Source organism: Taudactylus pleione, unplaced genomic scaffold, assembly GCF_031769625.1.
Source record: "Taudactylus pleione unplaced genomic scaffold, aTauple2 ptg000479l, whole genome shotgun sequence".
In the NCBI taxonomy this organism is placed as follows: domain Eukaryota; kingdom Metazoa; phylum Chordata; class Amphibia; order Anura; family Myobatrachidae; genus Taudactylus; species Taudactylus pleione.
Window position 1 is genome coordinate 12,568,419 of NW_028284881.1, and position 24,300 is coordinate 12,592,718.

The following is a 24,300-nucleotide window of genomic DNA, read 5'->3' on the forward strand; positions in this document are numbered from 1 at the left end:
TGGCTGTCAGCCATTTAAGATCCACTGAGCCCAGTGGTTCAAACGGCGGTCCCTGGAGAGCCCTCAGAACCACCGCCAAATCCCAAGGCGCCACCGGTGGAACAAATGGCGGGTGGATTCGAAGAACACCTTGCATAAAGGTGCGCACATCAGGGATCGTAGCAATCCTACGATGGAACCAGACAGACAGGGCAGAAACCTGCACCTTCAAAGAAGCAAGGCGAAGCCCATGGTCTAGTCCCGCCTGTAGAAAGGCTAGCACTCTAGACAGACGGAATTCCCGAGGAGCATAACCTCTCGGTCGACACCATTGGAAGAACGTATGCCACACACGATGGTATATTCTTGCAGAAGACGGTTTTTGAGCTCCCAGCATAGTGCGTACTACAGAGCTGGAAAACCCCCTGGACCTTAACATGGCCGTCTCAACAGCCACGCCGTCAAAGACAGCCAAGTCAGGTCCGGGTGAAGACAAAGACTTGTGACAGTAGGTCCGGTCATAGCGGCAACCGCAGAGGAATGTCCACGGACAGACCCTGAAGGTCTGAGAACCAGTGCCGTCTGGGCCACGCGAGAGCTATCAACAGGAGCATCCCTCCTTCCTGTTTGAATTTCCGGATTACCCGTGGAAGAAGGGAAAACGGAGGAAAGAGATAAGCAAACCGGAACGTCCACCGGACGGACAGAGCATCCACCAGAGACGCCTTTTCGTCTCTTGTGCGAGACCCGTACACCGGCAACTTGTTGTTGTGCCGTGACGCCATGAGGTCGATCTCTGGAAGACCCCACTTGTCCACCAGAAGTTGAAAGACGTCCTGGTGCAGAGACCATTCCCCCGGATGAACGTCCTGGTGACTGAGAAAGTTGGCCTCCCAATTGAGGACTCCACTGATATGGCCGGAAGATTGCGCTCCGCCCAGATCAGGATGCGGGACACCTCTACGAGTGCCGCCAGACTTCTGGTTCCTCCTTGCCGATTTATGTAAGCCACGGTGGTGGCGTTGTCCGACTGGACCTGCACGGGATGACCCTGGAGAACCCGATGGGCCTGCTGGAGAGCATTGAAAACGGTGCAGAGTTCCAAGATGTTTATCGGAAGCTCCTTTTCCGCCGGAGTCCATCTGCCCTGAAACAAGTGTGGACCCGTGACCACTCCCCAGCCCCGAAGACTGGCGTCCGTTGTCAATAAGACCCAGTTCGGCACCCAAAACGGACGACCCTTGTTGAGATTAGTCGTCTTCAACCACCAGGCAAGGGACAGGCGAACCTCCGGAGTGAGCACCATCGTCTGGGATTTGAGACTCTGAGGCAGTCCATTCCATTTGGACAGTATCAATTGCTGAAGAGGTCTGGAGTGAAACTGGGCATATTCCACTATGTCGAATACGGACACCATGGAGCCCAGTAACCGCATTGCCGAGTGAAGAGACACCCGGCGACTCTGCAGACAACTGCGCACCCTCAACTGCAAGGCAGAGATCTTTTCCCCCATCACAAAGATCCGCTGCTGACTGGAGTCCAACAAGGCTCCGAGCTGCAGAATCCTCTGAGACGGGATCAGGGTGGACTTTTGACCGGTTTATCAACCAGCCATGCCGTTGCAGAACTGCAATCGTCAGATCCAAATGGCGCAGAAGGAGCTCCGGAGATCCTGCTACCAACAGTAGGTCGTCCAAGTACGGCAACATGCGGACTCCCTGCAGCCGCAGGGAAGCCGCCATGACCGCTATCACCTTGGTGAACACACGTGGTGCTGTCGCCAAGCCAAAAGGTAACGGCCGGAACTGGAAGTGATCGTTGCGGATTGCAAACCTGAGGAACTGTTGATGGCGTGAAAGAATAGGGACATGCAGATAAGCGTCCTGTATGTCCAACATGTAATCCCCAGGTTCCAGCGCCAGAATGATGGACCGTAGGGTCTCCATCCGAAACCTCGGCACCTGCAATGACTTGTTGAGTGCTTTGAGGTTGAGTATCGGACGGTACGACCCATTGGGTTTCTGCACCAAAAACAGATTGGAATAGAAACCCAGGCCCCTCTGGGTAAAAGGAACAGGCACTATAACTCCAGCCTGGAGCATAGTGTACAAAACCTTCCGCAGTTCTGTGGCTTTGTTCCGGTCTGATGGAAGACCCGTGGTGAAGAATCGGGAGGGGGCCTGTGCCGGAAGGAGAGGGCATACCCGTGAGAAACCACCTCGTGAACCCAACTGTCTGTCGTGGTTACTGACCAACACTGGGCAAACCGTAGCAGGTGGCCTCCCACTTTGGGAGCCCCCAAAGGGAGGCCCGGACCATCAGGCCCGCAGGTTTGTCATCAGACTTAGGGCCCGGACGTCTGGTACTCCAGGCCTGCTTCCGGGGCTTGGCCGACTTCTTGGGGCCAGCCTGTCGGGGAAGGACTGTGCTTTAGGCCTACCCTGGGCCCTGTAAGGCCGAAAAGGACGACGTACCTAAACTGGAAGGAACTGCAGCAGACGGGAGACATGCCGATTTGGTTGCCGCCAGGTGGCTACAATTTTGTCCAGATCCGGACCAAATAAGACTTCTCCATTAAAAGGCAAGGCTTCCAGGCCCTTTTTGGAATCAGTGTCCGCCTTCCAAGATCGCAACCATAAGGTGCGACGAGCCGCCACTGCAGCCGAACAAATCCATGAGGTCAGGGTACTGATATTTAAAGCTGCTTCATTAATGTAAGTGGCCGAATCCCTGAGATTGCCTGTCAACTCGGTCTGTTCAGCCGAACAGTCGGAATCGAAAGACGCCTCTAAAGTATCTGCCCAGCGCTCCATAGCTCTGGCTACCCAACAAATGGCCATAGCCGGCCTGGCTGTCCCCCCGCAAGGGAATAAACGGACTTTAGGCAGATTTCCACCTTACGGTCCGTGGCATCCTTTAAGGAGGACATGGAGGGCATGGGCAACGTGGCACTTCGGACCAGGCGTGTCACATGTGAATCCACCTGTGGCGTGGATTCCCACTTAGCAAAATAATTGTCTGCAAACGGATACGCCACTGCTAAATGCCTTTGAGGCTGATACCGTTTGCCTGGATGTTTCCATGCCTCCTCTAAGTGGTCCACTATTTGACCCGAAAGAGGAAACACTGTGGCGTCACCCTTAACATCCTTGAAAAAGGCATATTTGGATTTTGACACCGGAGGCTCATCATCCTCAATAACTAAAGCAGTGCGGACTGCACGAATAAGGCCAGCAATATAAACCTTAGACTTAGCATCCGACTATTTAGTACGGGGAGGTTCTTGGTCAGAAAGATCCAGAATCTCCCCATCATCGGACGTCCCGTCGTCATCCTAATAAGGAGCAGATAGAGGGCCACCGGCCGCTTGTGAGGCCGCAACACAGACTCCCCTTGTAACACGTCTGACAAATGCTGTACAGAGCTTGTCAGCGAATTAACCCACGCAGGCTCCTGAGAGACCTGAGGAGGAGAAATAGGGAGACTGCGGGGTACCATCAATTGTCTCGGGAAACCCTGCATGGGCGAAGACACCACTGACTGCTGGGACAATCCCATCTGTGGGAAGGTAGGCTGCGGAGCTAACTGGCCCACGAGGGTTGTAAGCGCTTTGGCGAAACAAGCCCAGGGCGGCTCCTGTACCGGAGCCGTGACAGTAATTGGCCGCGCCAATAAATAACACTGCCGACATAGCCCCTCCGCGTTACCCTCCCTCTCCACTATTGGTACCTTACACTTAGTACACAAAAGCTGGAGAGGAAAGTCACTCTCAGACATGATGGTCAGTATGTGACCCCTCTCACTGATACTTGTTAGTATAGTGGGAGAACCACCCTGCAAGCACCGCACCGCAAGGGCTTTAGCAGAAGAACAGGGACAGTGAAAAGGCTGACAGTAGAAAGTGAAAGTACAGGCAGCAGACGCTAGCAGAAGTCACATACAATGCAAAGAAATCAATTCCTGCACTATCAGCGCTGATTCTCAACTACGCAGACACAGAGCCTGGTAGGACACAGCGCTGCATACACAGACCTGAACCAACGGAGGAGAGGTATGCCGGGGGACCCAGACCGCGATGCCACCGATCTTCAGCGTCCAGCAGCGCTCACCATGCTTCCAGCAAAAGATGGCCACCGAGGAGCAGAGAGGAGGCTGGCCTGGGTGAGGAGCACTCCACAGGGCCAGTCAGCAGAGCAGAGAGGGCTGTGTGCAGCGGGGGAGGCGCCGGCTGTGTTACAGAGAAGGCACGCTCCCCTGGCATGCAATTAACCCCTGGGATGCCGCAGCGCTACCGCTCAGCTGCGGTCCGCTGTCCCAGGGGGGTAGTGTAAGCGCAGGTCCGAAACCTGGTTCCACGCTGCAGCCAGTCCCCAGGGAGCCCCCTGCCTGGGGACTCTGGACCATGTGTTCAGCAGGGACCCACCGCGGGACCCCGCTGCTTACCTGCTGCCCCCTTGAATCCGGCCATGATCCCAAACATCTGGGGTCACCGCTAGCTGTGACCCCAGATGCCTACCAGCATCCCCGGATCAGTACCGGCGTTCTGGTACTGGCGGGGTTGTAGGGAAGACAGCATGGACGTCAGTACTGACTGTCCATGCTGTACATCCAGATGAGCAGCCACAGCTGCTTGTAGAAAACTTCAGGGGCCAATTCTAGCTCCCCTCTAAACAGGTGCATCCGACTCCGGCCGGGCACCAAACGAAACTGAGATGCCTTGGCTCGGGGGCGGGGTATAGGAGGGGGACCCTAGTGAATCCTGGGAGGCTGATCGGTGCCCGATGCCTGACGTCATCACCTATACCCCAAGGTATCCTGTGGATACCCTATGGACCCTGAAGCAGAAAGGACAGATTAACTAGGCCTTTGTTTGCTAATGCTGTACTACACAACAGGAGGAGTCCTGGGAGCAACTATTTTAGCATAACGTTGCTGGGGCTTGACCAAAGTATAGGAACAGGACAGTGAACCAAAAAATCTAAAGTAAATTAAAGACATAAAGGGCGGAATTCAATTGATTCCAGCCCCTATTGCGCCCGATGGAGCTATTCAATTCTTGCTCCTGTCGGGCGCGATCAGCTGCCAGCGCTACATTTCAGCTCGCAGCCCCAGGGGGATGAGAGCTGAAATGTGCGAAAAGTGACCTGTTTGGGCTCCCAAACATCACTTTTCGCGGTCGCGCCCAGCACTTTGGTCGGGTTTAGCTGCTTTACGCGGCTAAACCTGACCTCTATGGGCGCGATCAGCGCGAAAAACTGCATCAATTGAATAGCAGCCCGCGATCTCCTGTCACTTTAGACGGGAGATCCGGACTGCGTAATCAATTGAATTCCGCCCAAATAGTCTTCATTCTAGCACCCTGCACCTGTTACAACTCATGCAGTTCCTCTTTCCTGTCTGGGCTGTCACTCTCGACTCTGGTGCTTCTAGCACACACTGGTCTGTATATCTGTATTGTTGCATCAGCTGAGTGTGCTAAAAGCACCAGAGCAGAGAGTGACACCTAGAACGTGCTAGAACGAAGATTAAAAAATATATGCGAGTCCGCAGCTTCTTTCACTCACAGCCCCTGCATCAGACAGAACTGCTTATGAAGAGCACTAAACAGCAACAAAACAGATCTGCAAAAATCCTAGTTACATGTTACACAGCTAATTGCAGCAAATTATGGGGTACCTGTCAGGGGCGCCACAATGTTTTTAGGTTGGGAAGGGGCCAAGATATAATTTTATTTTGGTGCCCCTAAATTGCTGAATGTCACCCTCTCAGGGGCAGCTGGAGTAACCCACCACACCACCTTCCTAATATCAGAGATCAGTAAGCCTGAGGGGTCTTGTTTTTGCTGATTTGGCCTCTGTATGTGGACATCATTGCTTTCTCTCAGTCTCCTTACCCACAGACAACACTAACACAGCGCAGCTCCGAGTGCACATGCAGCCAAAAGCACGCCCCTGTACATACAATTTATCTAGCTAGGGCCGGGAGAGGAGGAGGTCGTTACACGTGTGCTGCCGGGAGTTGCAGTTTAACATAGGAGCTTATTGCTACAGTGCACTGAACCTCTCTCTAGAACTACAGAGACCATCATGCAACAACAGTACCTCGTGAGAACGGCTCACAGGACCCTACTCGCACCAAATAGGATTGAGCTCAGTGTATGCAGCCTGCTATTCCCTGTACTATACACACACCACTGCAAATATTCTGTACGTATGAAAACAAGAAAATAAAAATTCAAGGGATGTTAAATATACAAATCAAACGCTGCAAACTTTGCTCCATCTGGCTGCCCTATGTACAGTACAGACATGACCACGCACATATAGTAACTACATCAGACTCCACCCAAATACACACACTGGGACTCTTATTCCTTCCAATCCAACAAGTCATGGAACAACTAATAATGCAATAAGTTTAGCAAAATACTGTAGGTGCAGTACACATTGCGTCAATGTCACACATGGGAATTATTATCAGACACCACTACACATACTATGCTGGGCCGGCTATACCCAGGACGAAAACATGTTCAGACTTCACCTTATAATGACCAACAACAACAAAAGTTCTAATACTATAGGAGGTGTCCATGTATTACGAGTTGGCAAATATGATCAAAAATAAGGAAATATGCAATCTCAGTTATCCTCTAATAGGTCAGACATATTACATTCAGGTGTATATGTGTATCCAACATAGTAATTACCTCACCCCAGCAGGAACTGCTGTCTGGCTCTCCCAGGAGGCTGCTGCTGATCTCCTTCATGGGTCAGAGAAGCATGAGATTGGTCGATTGCCATCGACCATCAATGTTTCCAAAACATCAATGGTTCCCAGCCGATGTCAACTAGTTTTGCCATCGACCAATGGTTAATTGCCATTGACGGATGAATGGGAGCCTTTTTTTGTGCAGGACGGAGCTTAGCCCCACCTCCAGCTACCGCTAAGCCCCACCCTGATTTTTGATTGACCCCGCAGCGTGCTGTGCCCAGAGCAGAGGTGACCATCGAGGGGGTGCAATCCATCGATGGTTCACCAGATATGGTTATGGTGTCATCGATGGTAATCACATATGGGCCCATTGATGGTAACCATCAATGTACACCCCACCGATGGCCATCCATAGCATGTGATGAGCTCCACCAATCAGGTCAGCACATGCCTTTCTGACCTTTTGTGGTGTCTCATGGGTCTTAGCTCCCATTAATGCACTGCACTTAGTGTGCCCCTGGCGCTTCTCACAAAGGTTGGAGGGGGGCAAGTCGTCCCGTTGCCCCCCCTGTTCCGGGCTCATGGTCCCTACGCCCGGGGACAATTGCCATGCAACTAAGATGGCCAACACTGCATAATCTTTCGGCGCTATGCACTTGATGTAGACTGTCTGTGCCACCACGGGAGTTCATTCTCAGTGCTGGGACTAGAGAAACATTGTTTTGAAATTAATTGAAAATGTTGGGATTACTTTTAATGCACATTTAATGTGCTGAGCGCAGATATAGAATTGTGTACTGGGATAGCAAAATGGCTACTGACAGCCATTTCTATTCATGGTTCTTATGTGTGTATCAGACATGAAGTGGTGTATCAGGCATGAAATGGTACAGGAATGTGGAAAGCAGACAGGCCATAAATCTACAAGGCGTTGTCTACTGCGATGTACGCTTGCGTTAAGTTTTAGAAAGTCCTTATCAGTAGTTAACCAATAAAGTAGTTTGAAGTAGGTTTATGCCCATATTAGTAAGAGTTAGATGGGTATGCAAGTAGGATACTATATAAACGAAGAACAAAGGAGATTCCAGTGGCCTGCCCTAAGCCTGGACCAAGACTGCAGTTGGTGGCCAGGAAATTATTTGTACCAGCTCTCCATTCTGAGAGGAGGCTCCTGGATTGTGTAACCATCTTATATTCCGAAGCTAAGTAACTATTATTCTTCCATATCTTGTTATTTGTTGTAATAAATTATATCTTTTTTCAAGATACTGATTTGTGTGGCTTAATTAACCTTCTGTATCCAAGAACCTTATCTTGTTCCACCGGGAACATTAAAGTGGTGTCAGAAGTGGGATACAGAGAGTTAATAGTCATAAAACTGCTTAGAATGTGTAGTCGATAGTTTTAGTGTTGTGCAAATGCTGGGTTGTGCAAACCCATGTAAAAAATCCTCTGTCTCATAAGTGAATGAGGGATGTGTGACCTGATCAGTCACAGAGTGTATACTGTACGTCACAGTATATCTGTATGTTGTCTGTTTACTGTCTTTATGTTTTTGAAACAAACAAGAATAATGCATTCTAAGATTTTCAAGAAATTTGCAAATATGTTGAAAAATGAATTGGGATTTCAGCTGGCTGATTTCCAGAAAAAGCATAATGTTGGTTTTTCACTGCCTGGTATTGATAAGAGTAAAAGTAGTGAAATTTTGCGTAGACCAATATATGTTGAAAGAAGTGTAAAATCTGTTGAGGAGAATGCAGTGATAAGAAATCCTGTCTCACAGAGAGAGAGTAAGCCTGAATTCACATTGTCCCAGAAATTCCATAGGGAGGGGGAGTGAACCCTCACAAGCAAGAGTTGAGATGTCAGTTAGCGCAGAAATAAGTGCTGATTTATTACACACAGAAAGTGTAGAAATTAGTGAGTTTGAGATACTCACAGAGAAGTGTGTCAGAAAGAACTTGAAACAGAAAATGTGATTGATCAGAGGAGTTGTGTGATGGAAATGTCTGCTGATTTGACAACATGTGAACAAAATGTTGAAACACATGAATGCAAAGAATATGTCCAGAAATCAGAGTCAAAATTGAATGCAAATGAGGTTTCTGATAACATGCCATTGATTTCTGGTACTCATGAGCTGAATGATGATGATATGTCTGAATTGACCAGGACAGTCCAGCTTGCCATCCATTGTGATATGAATGCAGAACAGGATGTATGTTCTTGGCCATTCAAAGGGGTGTTGCTAAGTGAAGGGGTGGTGATGATGCCTTTTGTCTTGCCCAATGAGACATGGGCATTGTCCAAAGAAAAATGGTGGGAGTTAGGTGGGATTGCAGTTAAAGACCATGCCCCTGAGACTGAAGACTTTCCCCACGACAACATTACTTTTACATGGCATGATCAACGTGTCATTGTTGAGTTTAAAAATGCAAAAAGTGAACAAGATGTGTTTTCTGATAAAACATCCATTGCAAATGATGTGCATGGTTTACTTGCTCATTGTGAAGGAGGGGTTGGTGGGTACACACTGACCAACCACAAGGGGCATACATGCATCACAGACACACTGATTGTGGGAATATTTTGTGACAAAGTTGCAGATTTTGTGTTTGGTAATGAAATTCGCATCCCAGTGTATTTCCTTACAAAGCCTTACCAGCCAAAGGTTTTGAAGCAGCTGAAAGACACACAGTTGCTAATGACAACGACAGAAACTCTGATGCTGATTGAGGAGTTCAAAGTGATACTTGCTGGCCGAGTGAAATTTAAACCAATGTTTGCACTGTTCATACTGGATTTCTTAATGATCACAGCTCTACGGTGGTGGGAAGATTTCCAAGACAGAGAGCATTATTGGTTCATAGACTATACTGCTACCTGCACCCACACAGGATTGTTGTGGATTTTTGCTGAAGCAAAGCAGCTATCTTTACAAGCTGACAGCAGACAGCCAGAAGAAGGGGCTAGTGAACTTGTTGCATCTATGACTGTTTTCCAAGTCACTGACAAGACTGGATGCCCTGTAAGTCTTCACACTGAGAAATGGACATTTGACACAAAGTCTATATGGACTGCTGCTGTCCAAAGCTGGAAGATCGACGTGGGACATGCTGATACACACACCTACAGCTTAAATGGTGTGTACACAAGTGAACTGAGCACAGAACGTGTGCAATTCACCGCAAAGACAGCGCTGATGGTGCTAGGAGAACTGTTAAGCTGAAGCTGCATTCGAGCAAGCTCAAATCAAAGGGATTCCTTACATCCAAACCATGGTCAGAGACTTTGCAAAAACCTGTTACATTTGCCAACAGCTGGAAATGTGGCCTACCTTGCTTGTTACTGATAAAGGCCTCATATACTGTGAAATAATGACTGCACAAGTCTGACAATTTGAATTCATTGTTTGCCACCAAGAAGATGGAGGATGAGTGCTGTACTGATCAGCTACAAAACACTGTCATTCAGGAGTGAAGTTGTCTCAAGCAGAGTGATACAAGATAAGAGACTTTCCTGAAGTTGTGACACAGACTGATTTGTTGATATTATGGGATGTCCAAGAAGATTCAAGCAGACAAAGACGCCCATTTTACAGAAACAACATGGAGTATATTGGGTTTTCTATGCTTCATACCATTCACAAAACTGACATCAGTATGATTGAATGAATGGATGTGTTGTTTAGGAAACAGGAATGTTCATATATATACACAATGTTGGGGTTTTTAGAGTAGGGTATACAGTACATATATATTTTGGTAAAGGTGAAACTTTTTAAGTAAGATATCTGGTGCACAGACACAAACATTTATGACAAGGTTGTTGTGAAGAAATGTTTAGTAGGAAGAGAAATAGAGACATGTGTAATAGATAATTACACCAGGATAAGTAAATGCTTATTTTGTTTTGTTGTTATGGTTTATCTCACACTGTTTCTTTGTTTAAGCCAACAGGTTGCTGGTTGGAGCAGGAGATGAGAGAACGTTGCTGGAGGCGTGCCTGAGATGACAATGGCCAGAGAGTGATTTCTTATACAGGAGAGAGAGTTCAGGAGGACAAAAGAGTTATAAGATCTGATACCATTACGTACATTTATGTGCATTGTGCAAAACTGAACTTGTGCCTTATATTTATTGGATCCACATTCACCAATATTCTCAAGACTTTTTCAAGATTTCATTGAACTGAACTGAGTTTTACTTTACTGATATAAGTAACTGATATATATTGATATAATCATATGTATTATTCACTGTTTTATTAGAGTATTCATATATAAACGGGGATTGTTTATGTCTAAGTGTATAGTGGATAGGAAGATATTTCAAATACAGGATGTAGGAGCTCCATTAGTTAATACTGCCAGGGAATGGCGGGCTCTGTTAAATAATAGACGTAATTGTAGTAATACCCCAGACATGATGCAATTAACACCTGATCCTGATAAGAGCAGAGATCTTTTGGCCAATGTATACACTGTGGTGGCTAATACGCCATATATTCTTCCAGATGATGTGTATTACCTTTGTGGGAGAAAAGCCTACAAATGGTTGCCCTATGGGGGATTTGGTAATTGTACATTGGGACGTTTGATACCCACCACATTCTTTACAGATGAGAATCAAGTTATACCAAGCAGATTCCACATCATTTGTTAACCAAGAGAGCAGTGCGGCCTTTAAAACAGTATTATGAGGAAAGTTGGTTACGGTGGTTCAACCCAGTTCAGAAATAGGGGGTTGGTTCACTGGTTTACTGCATATGCTTATTTATGGAATCATGATTATAATATGTATGTATGTTGGGATCAAGGTATTATTTCTTTGTGCAGGGAAATGTTGTAACAAATTGATGCCGATTAGGAGGAAAGATTCCTATGAGAACATGATATACATGTCTTCCACACCATAAGCCCAAGGGTGGATTGTATTTGGATAGCAAAATGGCTACTGACAGCCATTTCTATTCATGGTTCTTATGTGTGTATCAGACATGAAGTGGTGTATCAGGCATGAAATGGTACAGGAATGTGGAAAGCAGACAGGCCATAAATCCACAAGGCGTTGTCTACTGCGATGTATGCTTGCGTTAAGTTTTAGAAAGTCCTTATCAGTAGATAACCAATAAAGTAGTTTGAAGTAGGTTTATGCCCATATTAGTAAGAGTTAGATGGGTATGCAAGTAGGATACTATATAAACGAAGAACAAAGGAGATTCCAGTGGCCTGCCCTATGCCTGGACCAGAGACTGCAGTTGGTGGCCAGGAAATTGTTTGTTCCAGCTCTCCATACTGAGAGGAGGCTCCTGAATTGTGTAACCATCTTATATTCCGAAGCTAAGTAACTATTATTCTTCCATATCTTGTTATTTGTTGTAATAAATTATATCTTTTTTCAAGATACTGGTTTGGGTGGCTTAATTAACCTTCTGTATCCAAGAACCTTATCTCGTTCCACCGGGAACAAATTGATAAAACATATATATTTTACACGTATGGACTGTTCAGAAAGATTTTTAGTATATTTGATTTATAAAGTTTTGCCATTTGGGGACAGACTGGTCTTGGACCATTTGCACGCCCCCAAGTGTGACGAATTTAGTGTGTGTCACACACCTCCTCTCCGGTCGGGCATTCCTCCTTCGGCGCACGCAGAGATTCCTGCCCGCAATCTAGCGGAAACACTAGAGAGGAGTTTACTTCTAAATAACATCTAGACGACACCAACCAGGTGTTGTAGCAATGGGATCACACATACTCTGAAGTAAGCAATATCAGGTGCTCTGGGTAGGAGCCTAGGAGAAGCGATTCTAGGTGCCGATGCAGGAGCTCGGGTGGAACACGGGCTTCCAGGGGCTAGTGTAGGAGCCTGGTGGTGGCAACCAGGTACAACGTGGGAGGAGTCAGTAACAAGCAGTTACTGACAATATGAAGGAATCTCTAGGTATGGTAAATTAAGCCCACTAAGGTTGTTCAAGGACGAGTAACCTCCTGTACTTAAAACCTGTGATTGCCAGGCAGAGTGAGGTCATCCGATCACAGGGCCTGATTCAGATCCGCTCGCGAGCGCTGAGCGCTCACAAGCGGGTCGGTTGGCCCAGTTCACATGCGCACGGGTCTCGCTGCAAAGGGGGCGTGCTGTCGATGGTGAGTGACAGCACGCCCCCTTTGGGAGCGTGGCTGGCCAGACGGAGGCGTTCCCATGCGAACGCCTACCATCTGGGGCCAGCCCCACTGACATCACAAGTGATGTCAGTGGGAGTGCTCTCGGCTCTGATAGAGCAGAAAGCACTCCAGGGCTTACGGCAGACGAGACCCTACCACAAGGGTCTCGTCGCAAGCCCGATGGTCGCGATGGTCTTGACCATCGCGACCATCTTTTTGGCCGCTCGCTATAGCTGTGAGTGGTCACCCACAGCTATGCGAGCGGCCAGGAGGCCGCTCAAAAAAACAGAGGGACGGCCCTGATTCAGAGCGAGCGCTCTGTCAGAGCGTCTGGCTCTGAATCAGGGCCACAGTCCCATAGGAGTGAACCACCTTCAAAGTACTGATATGAAGTGGGGAGTAGAATTGGCCAAAATCATAATTAAAATATATCTTACTGGTAATATTGTTATTTGACCGATTTAGATACAGGTTCATAACATGATACTGCATGTATGAGGGCCAGCTGTTGACCTAGAATAACATATTTAAATGTTTCTATTTAAAAAAAAACTAACAAGCACGCAATGATTACATATTCTGACAGTCATTCAGAATATTAGTTGTATTTATTTTTTGTTTTAATGAGAGAACTTAACAAATTTCCAAAAATACACCAACACTCCCTCTGGGCCTGATTAGCCGCGAGGGGGGGGGAGGGGGGGGGTGGTTAGGTTTAGATAGCATAACAGGGTTAGCAACAGGTGTAGGAGCGGGGTTAGGCACTAAGGGGGGAGACTTAGGTTTAGGCTACAAGAAGGGAGGGTGAGAAGGAGGGAGAGTAAGTATACTTACCCGACCCCTGTCGGGATACCAACTATAGGGATGCCCAGGGCCGGCTCTAGGAGTGTTCAACCAGTGCGGTCGAACGGCGGCGCCACCCATAGAGGGCGTACCCCTCTCCAACATCCCGATTTCAGCGGGACAGTACTGTCCCCCAGTTCCACCCGTGGGCTGAAGTGGCCCGCGGGTGGTGAAATCGGAAGGTTGGCGGTGTTGGACCCCCTGAGTGTGAATGGATGCAGTGCGCATGCACTCGGCATCCATTCACAGACGGGAGAGGGCTGGGGGAAGCCCAGCCAGTGACGGAGGGCTGGGCATTACCCCCAGCCTGCCGTTATTTGGAGGTGTGCCATGCGGGCACACCTCCAAATATCGTCACATAGGGGGCATGACCTATAGTAAGGAGGCCACACCCTCAATTTCAAAAGCCGCGCAGCGTACCGGGCCAGCACAGGGCGCTCAGACCCCTGAAGCCGGCCCTGAGGATGCCGCTGTCTGTATTTTGAAAGGAGGCATCCAGATAGCCGGCTTTATATACAGATTCCCATGAAAGCCAGTGTGTGACCAGCGTTTGTTAAACTGGCAATAGGGGATAACAGAAAACATCCCAATGCCCCCCCTGTACAAATACTGGCAATACAGCTAACAGTCACTTACACGGTTACAGACACCCCCAGCAGAGACAGCTGGGTCCGGAAAGTCATGTCACTGGGAGGACAGCCGGAGGTATTGGTGACCGGAGTACAGGCCCTGGCAGCGGCTGGATCTCATACTGACCTATCACTCACCGGGCAAACAGCTGCTTCCGCCAGACCTTGCCCCGGCCCGCACACACCTCTCTCAGCCTCCGGCACGTACAACTGACATTGGCGATGTCTCTGTGGCTCAGGTCCCCAGAGCACAGGATGAGTTCCAGGAGCTCCCCGGGCAGCCGCACCAGTCTCGGGCACAGCTGTGAGATCTTGTCCTCGTCCTCAGGAGAACTGCTGGGCGTCCTGTCCGGGGACCGGTCTCCGTCCTCCGCACTGCGGCTATCTCTCCCTTCTGTGGGCCAGGAGGCGGCCATGTCTTGTTTACATCGGTGACGCATAAATCCAGCGCCAGCAGCTGCTCGCTGTCGCAGTGTCATGACGTAACCTCTGGCTTCCTTACTAGTGTCGCAGCCTGCTGGACTGGAGCAGTTGTAGCTGTTGCTGTCGCAGGGAGGGGGAGCACCGGAGCAATGATTGCTTCTCTCCCCACAAGCTGGCTGTGGAGCATTTCACACATTTTACCAAACTATTCAAATCATGGTAATTACACTTGTTCAATATTTACTAAGCTTTACGAGATTTGTCTCTGTAGGAAAGTTGTCACAAAAATAATAATACTATAGATATTATACGATGGCGATTAAAATTAATTTATCTTATTATTGTCCATATTTGTACTTGTCCATTGAATTTTGTTCAAAACAAGCATTTTAGAGGATGGACCAAGCCCTACAATTCTTATTTGTAGATGTCATCCATGCATAAGACACTTGTGTATGCTGGTAAATGTAACGGAATGGGTATGTAATGCCGGCTGTCAGGGTGCCTCCTGTCACAATACCGACAGTGGCATCCCGATGGTTGGTATCCCAATAGGGGTCGGGTAAGTATACTTACCCTCCCCCCTTCTCCCCGTAACCCTAACCCTTCCTTCTTGTAGTCTAACCCTCCCCACCCTGGACCCTAAACCTCCCCATTAGTGCCGAAACCTAATTTCCCCCCTTCGTGCCTAATCCTCCCTCCTTAGTGCCTAACCCTAACCCCCCCCCCCAGTGGTGCCTAACCCTAACCTTCCCCCCCCCCAAAAAAAAAAACTAACGCTAACCCCGCTAACTTACCTAACCCTCCCCCCGGCTAACACTAAGGGCGCCCCGGCTTACCTTCGTTCTGGCACGCGTTCTCCTGGATTCCGGCGTCGGGATTAAAATAGGCGTTGGTATTTCGACGCCTATCTTAACTCCCTTGTCGGGATTCCAGCATCAGTATGAGACTGGCACTGGAGCAATGCCACTATTCCACAATCTGAAATCAGCTTTCTGTAAATCAGTATGGACTTAATTTAATGTTAAACATAAAATTACAACTTCGGTTGTGTTTTCAGTTGCACATGTCTTAAGATGTCTGCAACTAAATCTATAGAAATCTCCAATGCAAAGATGCAGCTGTCATCTTTATCATTATAAACATGGAAAATGACACCATGTCTATGGAAAGTGCGAAGATAAACATATTAGAATGATGGTCTCAGAGTTGTGTCTAAGTGAAAACTGGATGCTCCTCTTTCTATATATCATAAAAGGGTAAACGTTGAAGCTAAAACAGGAATTGATGGTTATAGTGAATATGAAATTATATAAAATAGAGTGTAGATAAAGTCATAAGAGCGCTAATCAACCACAATATACTTAAGCTGCAAGGTAGTCCTTAAATTGCTTGTCACTTTTTTTCGGGAAGATCCTCTTCAAACATTCAGTATATAAAACGAAAAAGAGGACAAGAAATAACATGTGTAGAATAGTTTTCTGAAGAATTGTACACAGTAAAACCCTTTACAGAGATAACTGCAAGAAATTCGTAGTAAAATTTCAGTCGGATAGTGGAATAACGTACCACACTCACTTCTAATTAGTGTGGCATGAAGCCTATAGCAGTTTCTTTTCAACACAAATTCTCAGAGAAAATGTATATGACACATCAGGGATACACAGGAAAACGTACCCTACTCACATGAAACAGAGAGGGATGACTCATAAAACGGTATCTTTACAGGATAAACACGTACCAAAACTTACTTCAAATGCATATGGTTGAAAACATATCAAGGATTCTTTAGATAGATAAATCCCAAAAAATTCCAAAAAAACTGTCCAATGAACACTTTACAATCTTTAATAAATTTGTGTAAAATAACACCATTTAAAAGTATAAATAACTTTGAAGTTTTTCAGCCAAAGTTATTTATACTTTTAAATGGTGTTATTTTACACGAATTTATTAAAGATTATAAAGTGTTCATTGGACAGTTTTTTTGGAATTTTTTTGGACTGAAATTTTGCTACAAATTTCTTGCAGTTATCATCTCTGTACAGGGTTTTACTGTGTACAATTCTTCAGAAAACTATTCTACACATGTTATTTCTTGTCCTCTTTTTCGTTTTATATACTGAATGTTTGAAGAGGATCTTCCCGAAAAAAAGTGACAAGCAATTTAAGGACTACCTTGCAGCTTAAGTATATTGTGGTTGATTAGCGCTCTTCTGACTTTATCTACACTCTATTTTATGTAAATTCTTTCTTGTATTGGGCAAGATCAGATAAGGTTTTAGAGCTGCTGTCTTTTTTGGAATCTGCGCCGTGAGTGTTCCAATAGGACCTCCTACGAATATGAAATTATGTTTTCTTTAATCCAAATGGAAATCTTGCTTTATTAAAAGGAATTTAGAAATGGTCCAGCACAAGATTATTTAATTAAAGAATATGTTCAGAGCAACTTGTCCTAGAGATAAATTGTTGAATAAAGTGTATTTCTTAGTAGTTGGTGGTGCACCCTCGGGATATGTGAAAAAGGTCACAACTATAAACAATATTAGCAAGAAGTTACAGAAGAAATCCCTTTCTTGGGGCACTCATTTATCATTAGTTGAAGTATGGAATAGTAAGATTATGTAAATTAAAATATACCCTTTATTAATTATATTTAAAAATATAGGGGTTCAAAAAGAATTAGACTCAAATAATAAAAAAATGGAGAGTCTACCCCCTAAACACACAACATAAACCAAACACTAAATCTACAAAGAAATTATTGTTGTAATGTCGCGGTATCATTAGGAAAGTATAAATACACAAATGTATTTAACCATAGTTAGCGGTGAATATATTTAAATATAGTTAAATACACAATTGTACCCAACCAACAAGTAGTATATAATTTTTTTTTTTTTAAAGAGGTAAAACCTACATTTATATTAAGGTATCATAATAGTGCTTATTCCAGAAGTTATTCTATCAGGAGAAGTGTATGTACATACAATATATATCACAAGGTGTGTTTAGAGAGTATATTTGTTACATGCATTTAGACATGATGTCAGAGTTGCTGACCGGACATGTAAGCTCCAGATCACTAACACACCTTCCTTGCAATAGCCATCGCATTGAGTATGTACTGCATCAATTAACAATTAATAAAGATATCACCATTTCATAATTAGATCATCAGACAGTTCTTAAGCCCATATAGACTAGTCCTGTAGTTGTAAATGTCACAGGAGAACACTCAGTCTTGCATAATCAGAACAATCTGATAAACAATGTGGCACAGAGAGCACCCTTTGATGCATAAGATGCAAGATGTATGTGTCAAACACGTAATCAGACACATTGTATCGCTTAAATCAAAAATATTTGATGCTTTGTAAGAATAGGGCAAAATCAACAGTCTTAAGTGTTTAGACACGTGTGTTAAGTAGACGTGCACAAATTTCACAGATAATCAGTCATATTGGTAATATTATGACCTGTGAGCTGTGCACAGATTTTACAGATAATTAATCACATTAGTAACATTCTGACCTGCGGATAATCAATCATATTGGTAATATTCTGACCTGCAACTTGTGGACAGATCTCACAGATAATCACATTAATAACACTCTGACCTGCAGGCTGTGCTCTGTGAAGTAGCAATAGTCTATGTATAGAGCAGTATGGCACTAAGATGTCTCCGTCCCCTCTGCTATTGGGTGTCAATCCGAGAGGACACCGGATGAGAGAGGACTCCGACAGTGCAGATAGAAAAAATATAGTGTGCGAGTGAGAGGGTCCTGTGCCAGGCAATAGATGGCCTCTGTTACCATCGGCATTGCAGAGACTAAATTCGCCACGGGAATGTCACTCGCACTGAAGGAAGATACCTGTTATGTATAGATAGCTTGAAAATCTCTTCGGTGGTAGGTGTAGTTGCCCTGCATGGTGATGCTAGGGGCTGGTAAGACGCGCATTTCGCCTCGTTTAGCTTGTTCACATTCATTTTAATTTTTTTTATATACTACTTGGTGGTTGGGTACAATTGTGTATTTAACTATATTTTAATATATTCACCGCTAACTATGGTTAGATACATTTGTGTATTTATACATTACTAATGATGCTTACCGTGACATTATAACAATAATTTCTTTGTAGATTTAGTGTTTGATTTATATTGTGTGTTTAGGGGGTAGACTCTCCATTTTTTTATTATTTGACTATTTCTTTTTGAACCCCTATATTTTTAAATATAATTAATAAAGGGTATATTTTAATTTATATTATCTTTACTATTCCATACTTCAACTAATGATACATGAGTGCCCCAAGAAAGGGATTTCTTCTTTAGCTTCTTGCTAATTTTGTTTATATTTATTAAAATGAACTAATGTATAACCTGTACTTGGAGGGGGGTGAAGTCAAAGGACCTCTCTGGGACCCAGGCATGCCAGTGAGGCATACAGGAACTACACACCGAGATGGCACACCCATGCCTCACTTGGCAGCATGCAATTTCTACAGAGGGCTGTATCAGGACTTGAATGCTCACTTTTAGCATTTCATAGGCTAAATGAACAATGAATAGTTATTGAGTCAATAGGTATTGTTTAAATAATTAGGAACAGCAAAACACTTCTACTTTTGCATTAATTCACATGTATTTTCAATAGCTTACATCATTTACTATGTCCAGTCCTTAAGAAGTAATTAAATCTCATCTCACTAGTCTACAAATGTCTTTCTCACTTTACAATTAAAATTTTGTAGTAGCTGAATTCTCATATTTCCCACCTTGATTTTCGCAGACTGTATCATATCATCTAAGTCCTCACTGTATCATATCATCTAGGTCCTCATCCCAGTGTTCTCCCCAGGCTGTTTTCTGCGGGCGCATCGCTTGGCAGAAACAGCCTACCGCCCGGCACTGTCACGACCAAGGTTTCTCGGCATGGTGGTCGACGGGTATTACCTGTGAGGTCACTGTGGTGGGGGGCGTCTGGCGGTGGTGCTGGTGTGTGGCGAGGGCCATTGGCTGTGCGTGGCTCTGCGCGGGCATGCTGTCACGTTGGGCTGGTGAGGCCTGGAAGTGCTTCCGTTCCGTTTGACATGGGCACCGCCATCTTGCCTCCGGCCATGTGATTTGCTCGCCCAATCCTGGTTTGTCTCATGCTCTCTCTGGCCAGTCACGGCACAGCACTTGGTGTTTAGGGAGGTTCAGAGCCTCACTTCATTGCCAGTGCAACGTGTTTCTCAGCATAGCTGAGAGAGTGTTTCCTGTGCTCCCCACCTGTTACCTGTGAAACGCTACCTGCCTGCCTGCTTGTCTGCTCCAACCTCGCTAGAATACCCTGCATCCTCCATTACCTTTCCCTTGCCTGAGTACCTGAGTCCTGCTGTTCACCCTGCACTTTGCCTCCACTGACACTCTGCTGGATATTTCTTCCTCAATCTGCATTCTCCATTAATCAGTCACCAACTGGACAGTTCCCCTTGTCTGCCACTACCTGGATATTTTCTATTTAACCAGTCACTACCTGGACATTTTCCATTGCCTGTCACTAACTGGACTTTCTCCTGTTTGCCTCACTACAGTTCCCAAGTGCACTTTAGTGCTATACCCTGACTTTCTGTTTTACCACATTCATGTCTGTTAAGCCACTCATTAAAAACTCCACATATACTTTTAAACCTGCTTCAGTGTCTGGTCTTATTACCACCCAGGGTCCACAACAAACCAGAACCTCACAGGCACTTTTCCCTGCTGACCCCCACTGTGGAACGCTGGCCTCTGAAGTGAACGGAGGCTAAAGAAGCCTCCGATCACTTCAGAGGCAAGCGTTCCCAGTGATGCAGTGCACGGGTGACGTTATGACTTCATCTGTGACGTGAGGAGCCTGCCCCACGCGCCTGCTGGATCTACTTAGATCCAATCAGAGCGAGGGAGTGGGAGCGTGAGCGGCGAGCAAGTAAAGGTAAGTTCTACCCCGTGGTGCTGAACTCCCCTGTGACACTGCTGCCTGTCTTCTGTGCTGAGCTTGCCTGACTGTGTGTCTTCTCCAGAGGGCTCCCAGCTGCTCTGATCACATTCAGCCGGGCTGGAAGTCTCCCGCTCACCGCCATTTTCTGTTCCCTTCCTCTGGTTCCACTGTTGTCATTTGCTGGGCTTATTCCTGACAGGCTAGGCTTAGTGGTGCCCCTGGGGACTTGGTTTACTGCCCCTGCTGCTGTCTCCTATGCATCTCACTGCCTCTGGGACCTTTAGACACTGTAAAAAGGAACACAAAGCCTGGGGGCACTGCATAAGGGGCACTGCATAAGGGGCCAGTCTGGGGGCACTACATAGGGGCACTACTTAAGCCTGTGGGCACTGCATAAGGGCAAAGCAAAACTACAGGGGGCAATGCTTAAAGGGGAAAACTACAGGGGGCAATGCTTAAAGGGGAAAACTACAGGGGGCACTGCATAATGGGCAGTTTTGACTGAGAGCCAGTGGGGGAGCAGCCTGAGACCTGTTGGGCTGGAATGATAAGGGAGATACCCCTTTTCCCGGTGCATATAATTGCGAAGGCCCCCACCCGGCTACTTTCTTTATGCCACCTGGCTGGAAAAAATTTAAGGGGAGAACACTGCATCCACCCATTTCCTAAACTCTGCGATATCATGTAGCAGTTTGAGTCTCTCTCAGTCAAGAACTTTCTTGGTCTCTTCCCTCAGCTAAGTCAGTTTTTTCATGGCAGAAGCATTTGCAGGAGAAACTGAAGCAGGAGACATCGTTGTGCAATATTCCACTTGAGCTGACATGTTGCTCGCCAGGAGCTCTTTGCATCTCTTAAGATCTGTGTTAGTTGGAAAAAAGGCATTACATACAAATTAAACCTCGGATCAAGCATGGTTGCCAATATGTACTACTGATCCAATTGCAAGATGTTGCACACCCTTTGGTCCTGGTCCAACATACTTAACAGAATTGCTTAGTTTCATCTCCTCTTTCAGCTTGTCTAGCTGCTTATCCAGAAATGTAAAGTTATGACCTGACTCAGACTGGCAGTGTCTGAACTCACTTCAATGGTTACAATTTCTAATGGCTTAAGTAGCTTGCCCCCCTCTCCCTATTTCATGGCTTTATGTGTATGCCTGGATAGCTTGTTGCTGTCCCCCCTGTTGCTTCAGTTGGTGGCATTGCTACCTCTTGCTTCAGTTGGTGGCATTGCAAATTATATTTTAGTTTCAGTTGCTGCAATCTTCTACATGCGGTTGCTGGAAGCTGAAAATGCCCAGAAAGTTTTCGGCCCACACTCAGCATGTCTTGCACGCACCTTTCAGTTTTTAAGAATTCTGAACAACCAAATTTATTGTGTGCACAAAACATGGATGCCAAAAATGGGCAGACATTTTTTTTGACCACAAACAGTATGTCCTGCATGCATCTATCAGTTTTTAAGAAACCACCAAGTTTATTATGTGTGTAAAACATGGTATGCGTTGAAAACTGTATACTACAGCTCACTTATTGCAATACACCCCTAGATTAGTCGATTTCTCTGTAAAGAATGTACTTGATACATGTGTTTTGCACAGAAATGATGCAACCTGCTGTGACTCGCGGGTGCAGCATTCTCTATGAAGCCACGCCTCCTAACCGCGAGACCAACTAATTTCAGGCACGGGCTGTGCAAAGGACCCTCTTCCTGAGGTAATGATCTATGCTGCTCTGATGGAAACAAGGAAGAAAAGAGTGTCAATCGCGATCAAACGCCGCCTTGTAGCAGGTGGCTTGAAGGTGTTGCAGCCCGAAAACCATTGCTTAGGCCCATAAATTAAAAGAGGCTATTGTGGGTAAGAAAGCACAGGGGCTGGACCACTAGTCAGTGGAAGAAGGTTCTTTTCACAGACAAATCAAAGTTTGAGGTGTTTAGTTCCAAGAGAAGCAAGTTCGTGTGACAGGCGAGCATATGCTTCCTGCTTGCATTCAGCCCAGTGTCAAGCATGAAGGAGGTTCCATTATGGTCTGGGGATGTTTCAGAGGTGCGGTTGTTGACTTCATAAGAATCGAAGGAATCATAGACTACAAATGCTACCACAACAGCCTGGTGCACCATGCCATTCCTTCCGCCACCTACCTTATTGGTCGTGGTTTCACAGTACACAAGAAACTACCCAAAACATACCTCCAGTCTTTGTGCGTAGAATCCAAATATACCATCAGAAATGTGATATCACGTAAGGGTTTTGAGATATTTTGAGAAATTGAAATTAAAAAATGAAAGTATTTAATTACAGTGAGTGCTCAGCAAAACTCCCTTCAGCCTGCACTATGGGCTATGAAAGTGTGGCTGTGTTGTTAGAGGGAATCTAGTATAAGGATCATGGATAGAATTTTAGTTGTGGCTTAAAGGTAGTTGCACTGCTGTTAGGTTTGCAAGGTGGATTCACAAAGTATTGCTGTTTTGGAATGGGTATGAAGTTCCGGGCGGCTGAATAGCTACAGGTTCATATCCCAGCAGCCCGAAGGGAGAAGGTCACGACAGAGCAGGTGAGTTCCCTACCCCTAACCCTGACCCCCCCTTACCGCACCCTAAACCTAACCCTCCCGGGGGTTGGGTTTCCTAACCTCCCCCCGGGGGTGCCTAACCCTCCCCACTATGGGTGCCTAATGCTAACCTCCCCCCCAAAACCTAACCCTTACCCCGCTATGCTTCCTAAATCTAACCCTCCCCAACCACGCGGTTAACGCTAAGGGTGCCCCGAACTTACCTCGTTCGGTCTGGCGTCCTTCAGCGTTCCAGCGTTGGGATTAAGATAGCCATTGGTATTACGACGCCTCTCTTAAATCCCTTGCCGGGATTCAGATGTCCGTATTGAGACCGGTGGCCGCAACTACATCCCGCTGTTTTCACTGTTTATGAGACAGCAGAGACACTAAAATCACTATATCACAAACAAAGTGGCCACAGGGAGGAACCTATGTTGAAGAAAAAAACGTCAAGTACACTCCAGTGGTTGAGCCACATAAAATCATTTTATTGTTATGTTGGGACTAATGAAGAATTTCGTGAAAACTCTGGATAAAGAAGGCCAGGCTTTCAGATATCTGAAGGAAAAGTTTCCAAAGCGAAGCAAAGCCAAAATAAGGCATATTTGTTGGCCCCCAAATAAGGAAACTGCTTACGGATTAAATATTTAATGCTAAATTAAGTCTGCTGCTTGGTCCTCCTTCAAAGCTGCTGTGTGTGGATTGTTAGGGAGCAGAAAAGAGGTCAACTACATGTCCATCGTGAATTAACTATTGGACAACTTCAAGAATAAGGGTTGTTAGGTGTCACCTATATAAAATGATTTGTTTCCCAAGACTACTCTATGTTCTTCAAATGCTTCCTATTATACCAACAAAGAAAGACCTGAAACTTCTAAACAAAGCCTTAACAAAATTTATCTTGGCAGGTAAACGCCCCAGAGTCTCATTATTTAAATTACAACAGACAAATGATTTAGGTGGTGTAAATGTAGCGTGTCTCAGGTCATATGCCTTAGCGGCCAACTACAGAATTG

At 45.9% G+C, this 24,300-nt stretch overlaps 1 protein-coding gene across 1 annotated transcript in view; it reads right to left on the reverse strand.

Moving 5' to 3' along the window:
• The window catches only part of FBXO21 (F-box protein 21), a 57,314-nt gene extending 42,466 nt beyond the window's left edge, over window positions 1-14,848 (reverse strand). The window contains exon 1 of the mRNA XM_088449242.1: window positions 14,476-14,848. Coding sequence (XP_088305368.1) covers window positions 14,476-14,816 — 341 coding nt within the window. The 5' untranslated portion in view covers window positions 14,817-14,848. The remainder of the gene's footprint in view (window positions 1-14,475) is intronic.
• Window positions 14,849-24,300: the final 9,452 nt, after the last annotated feature.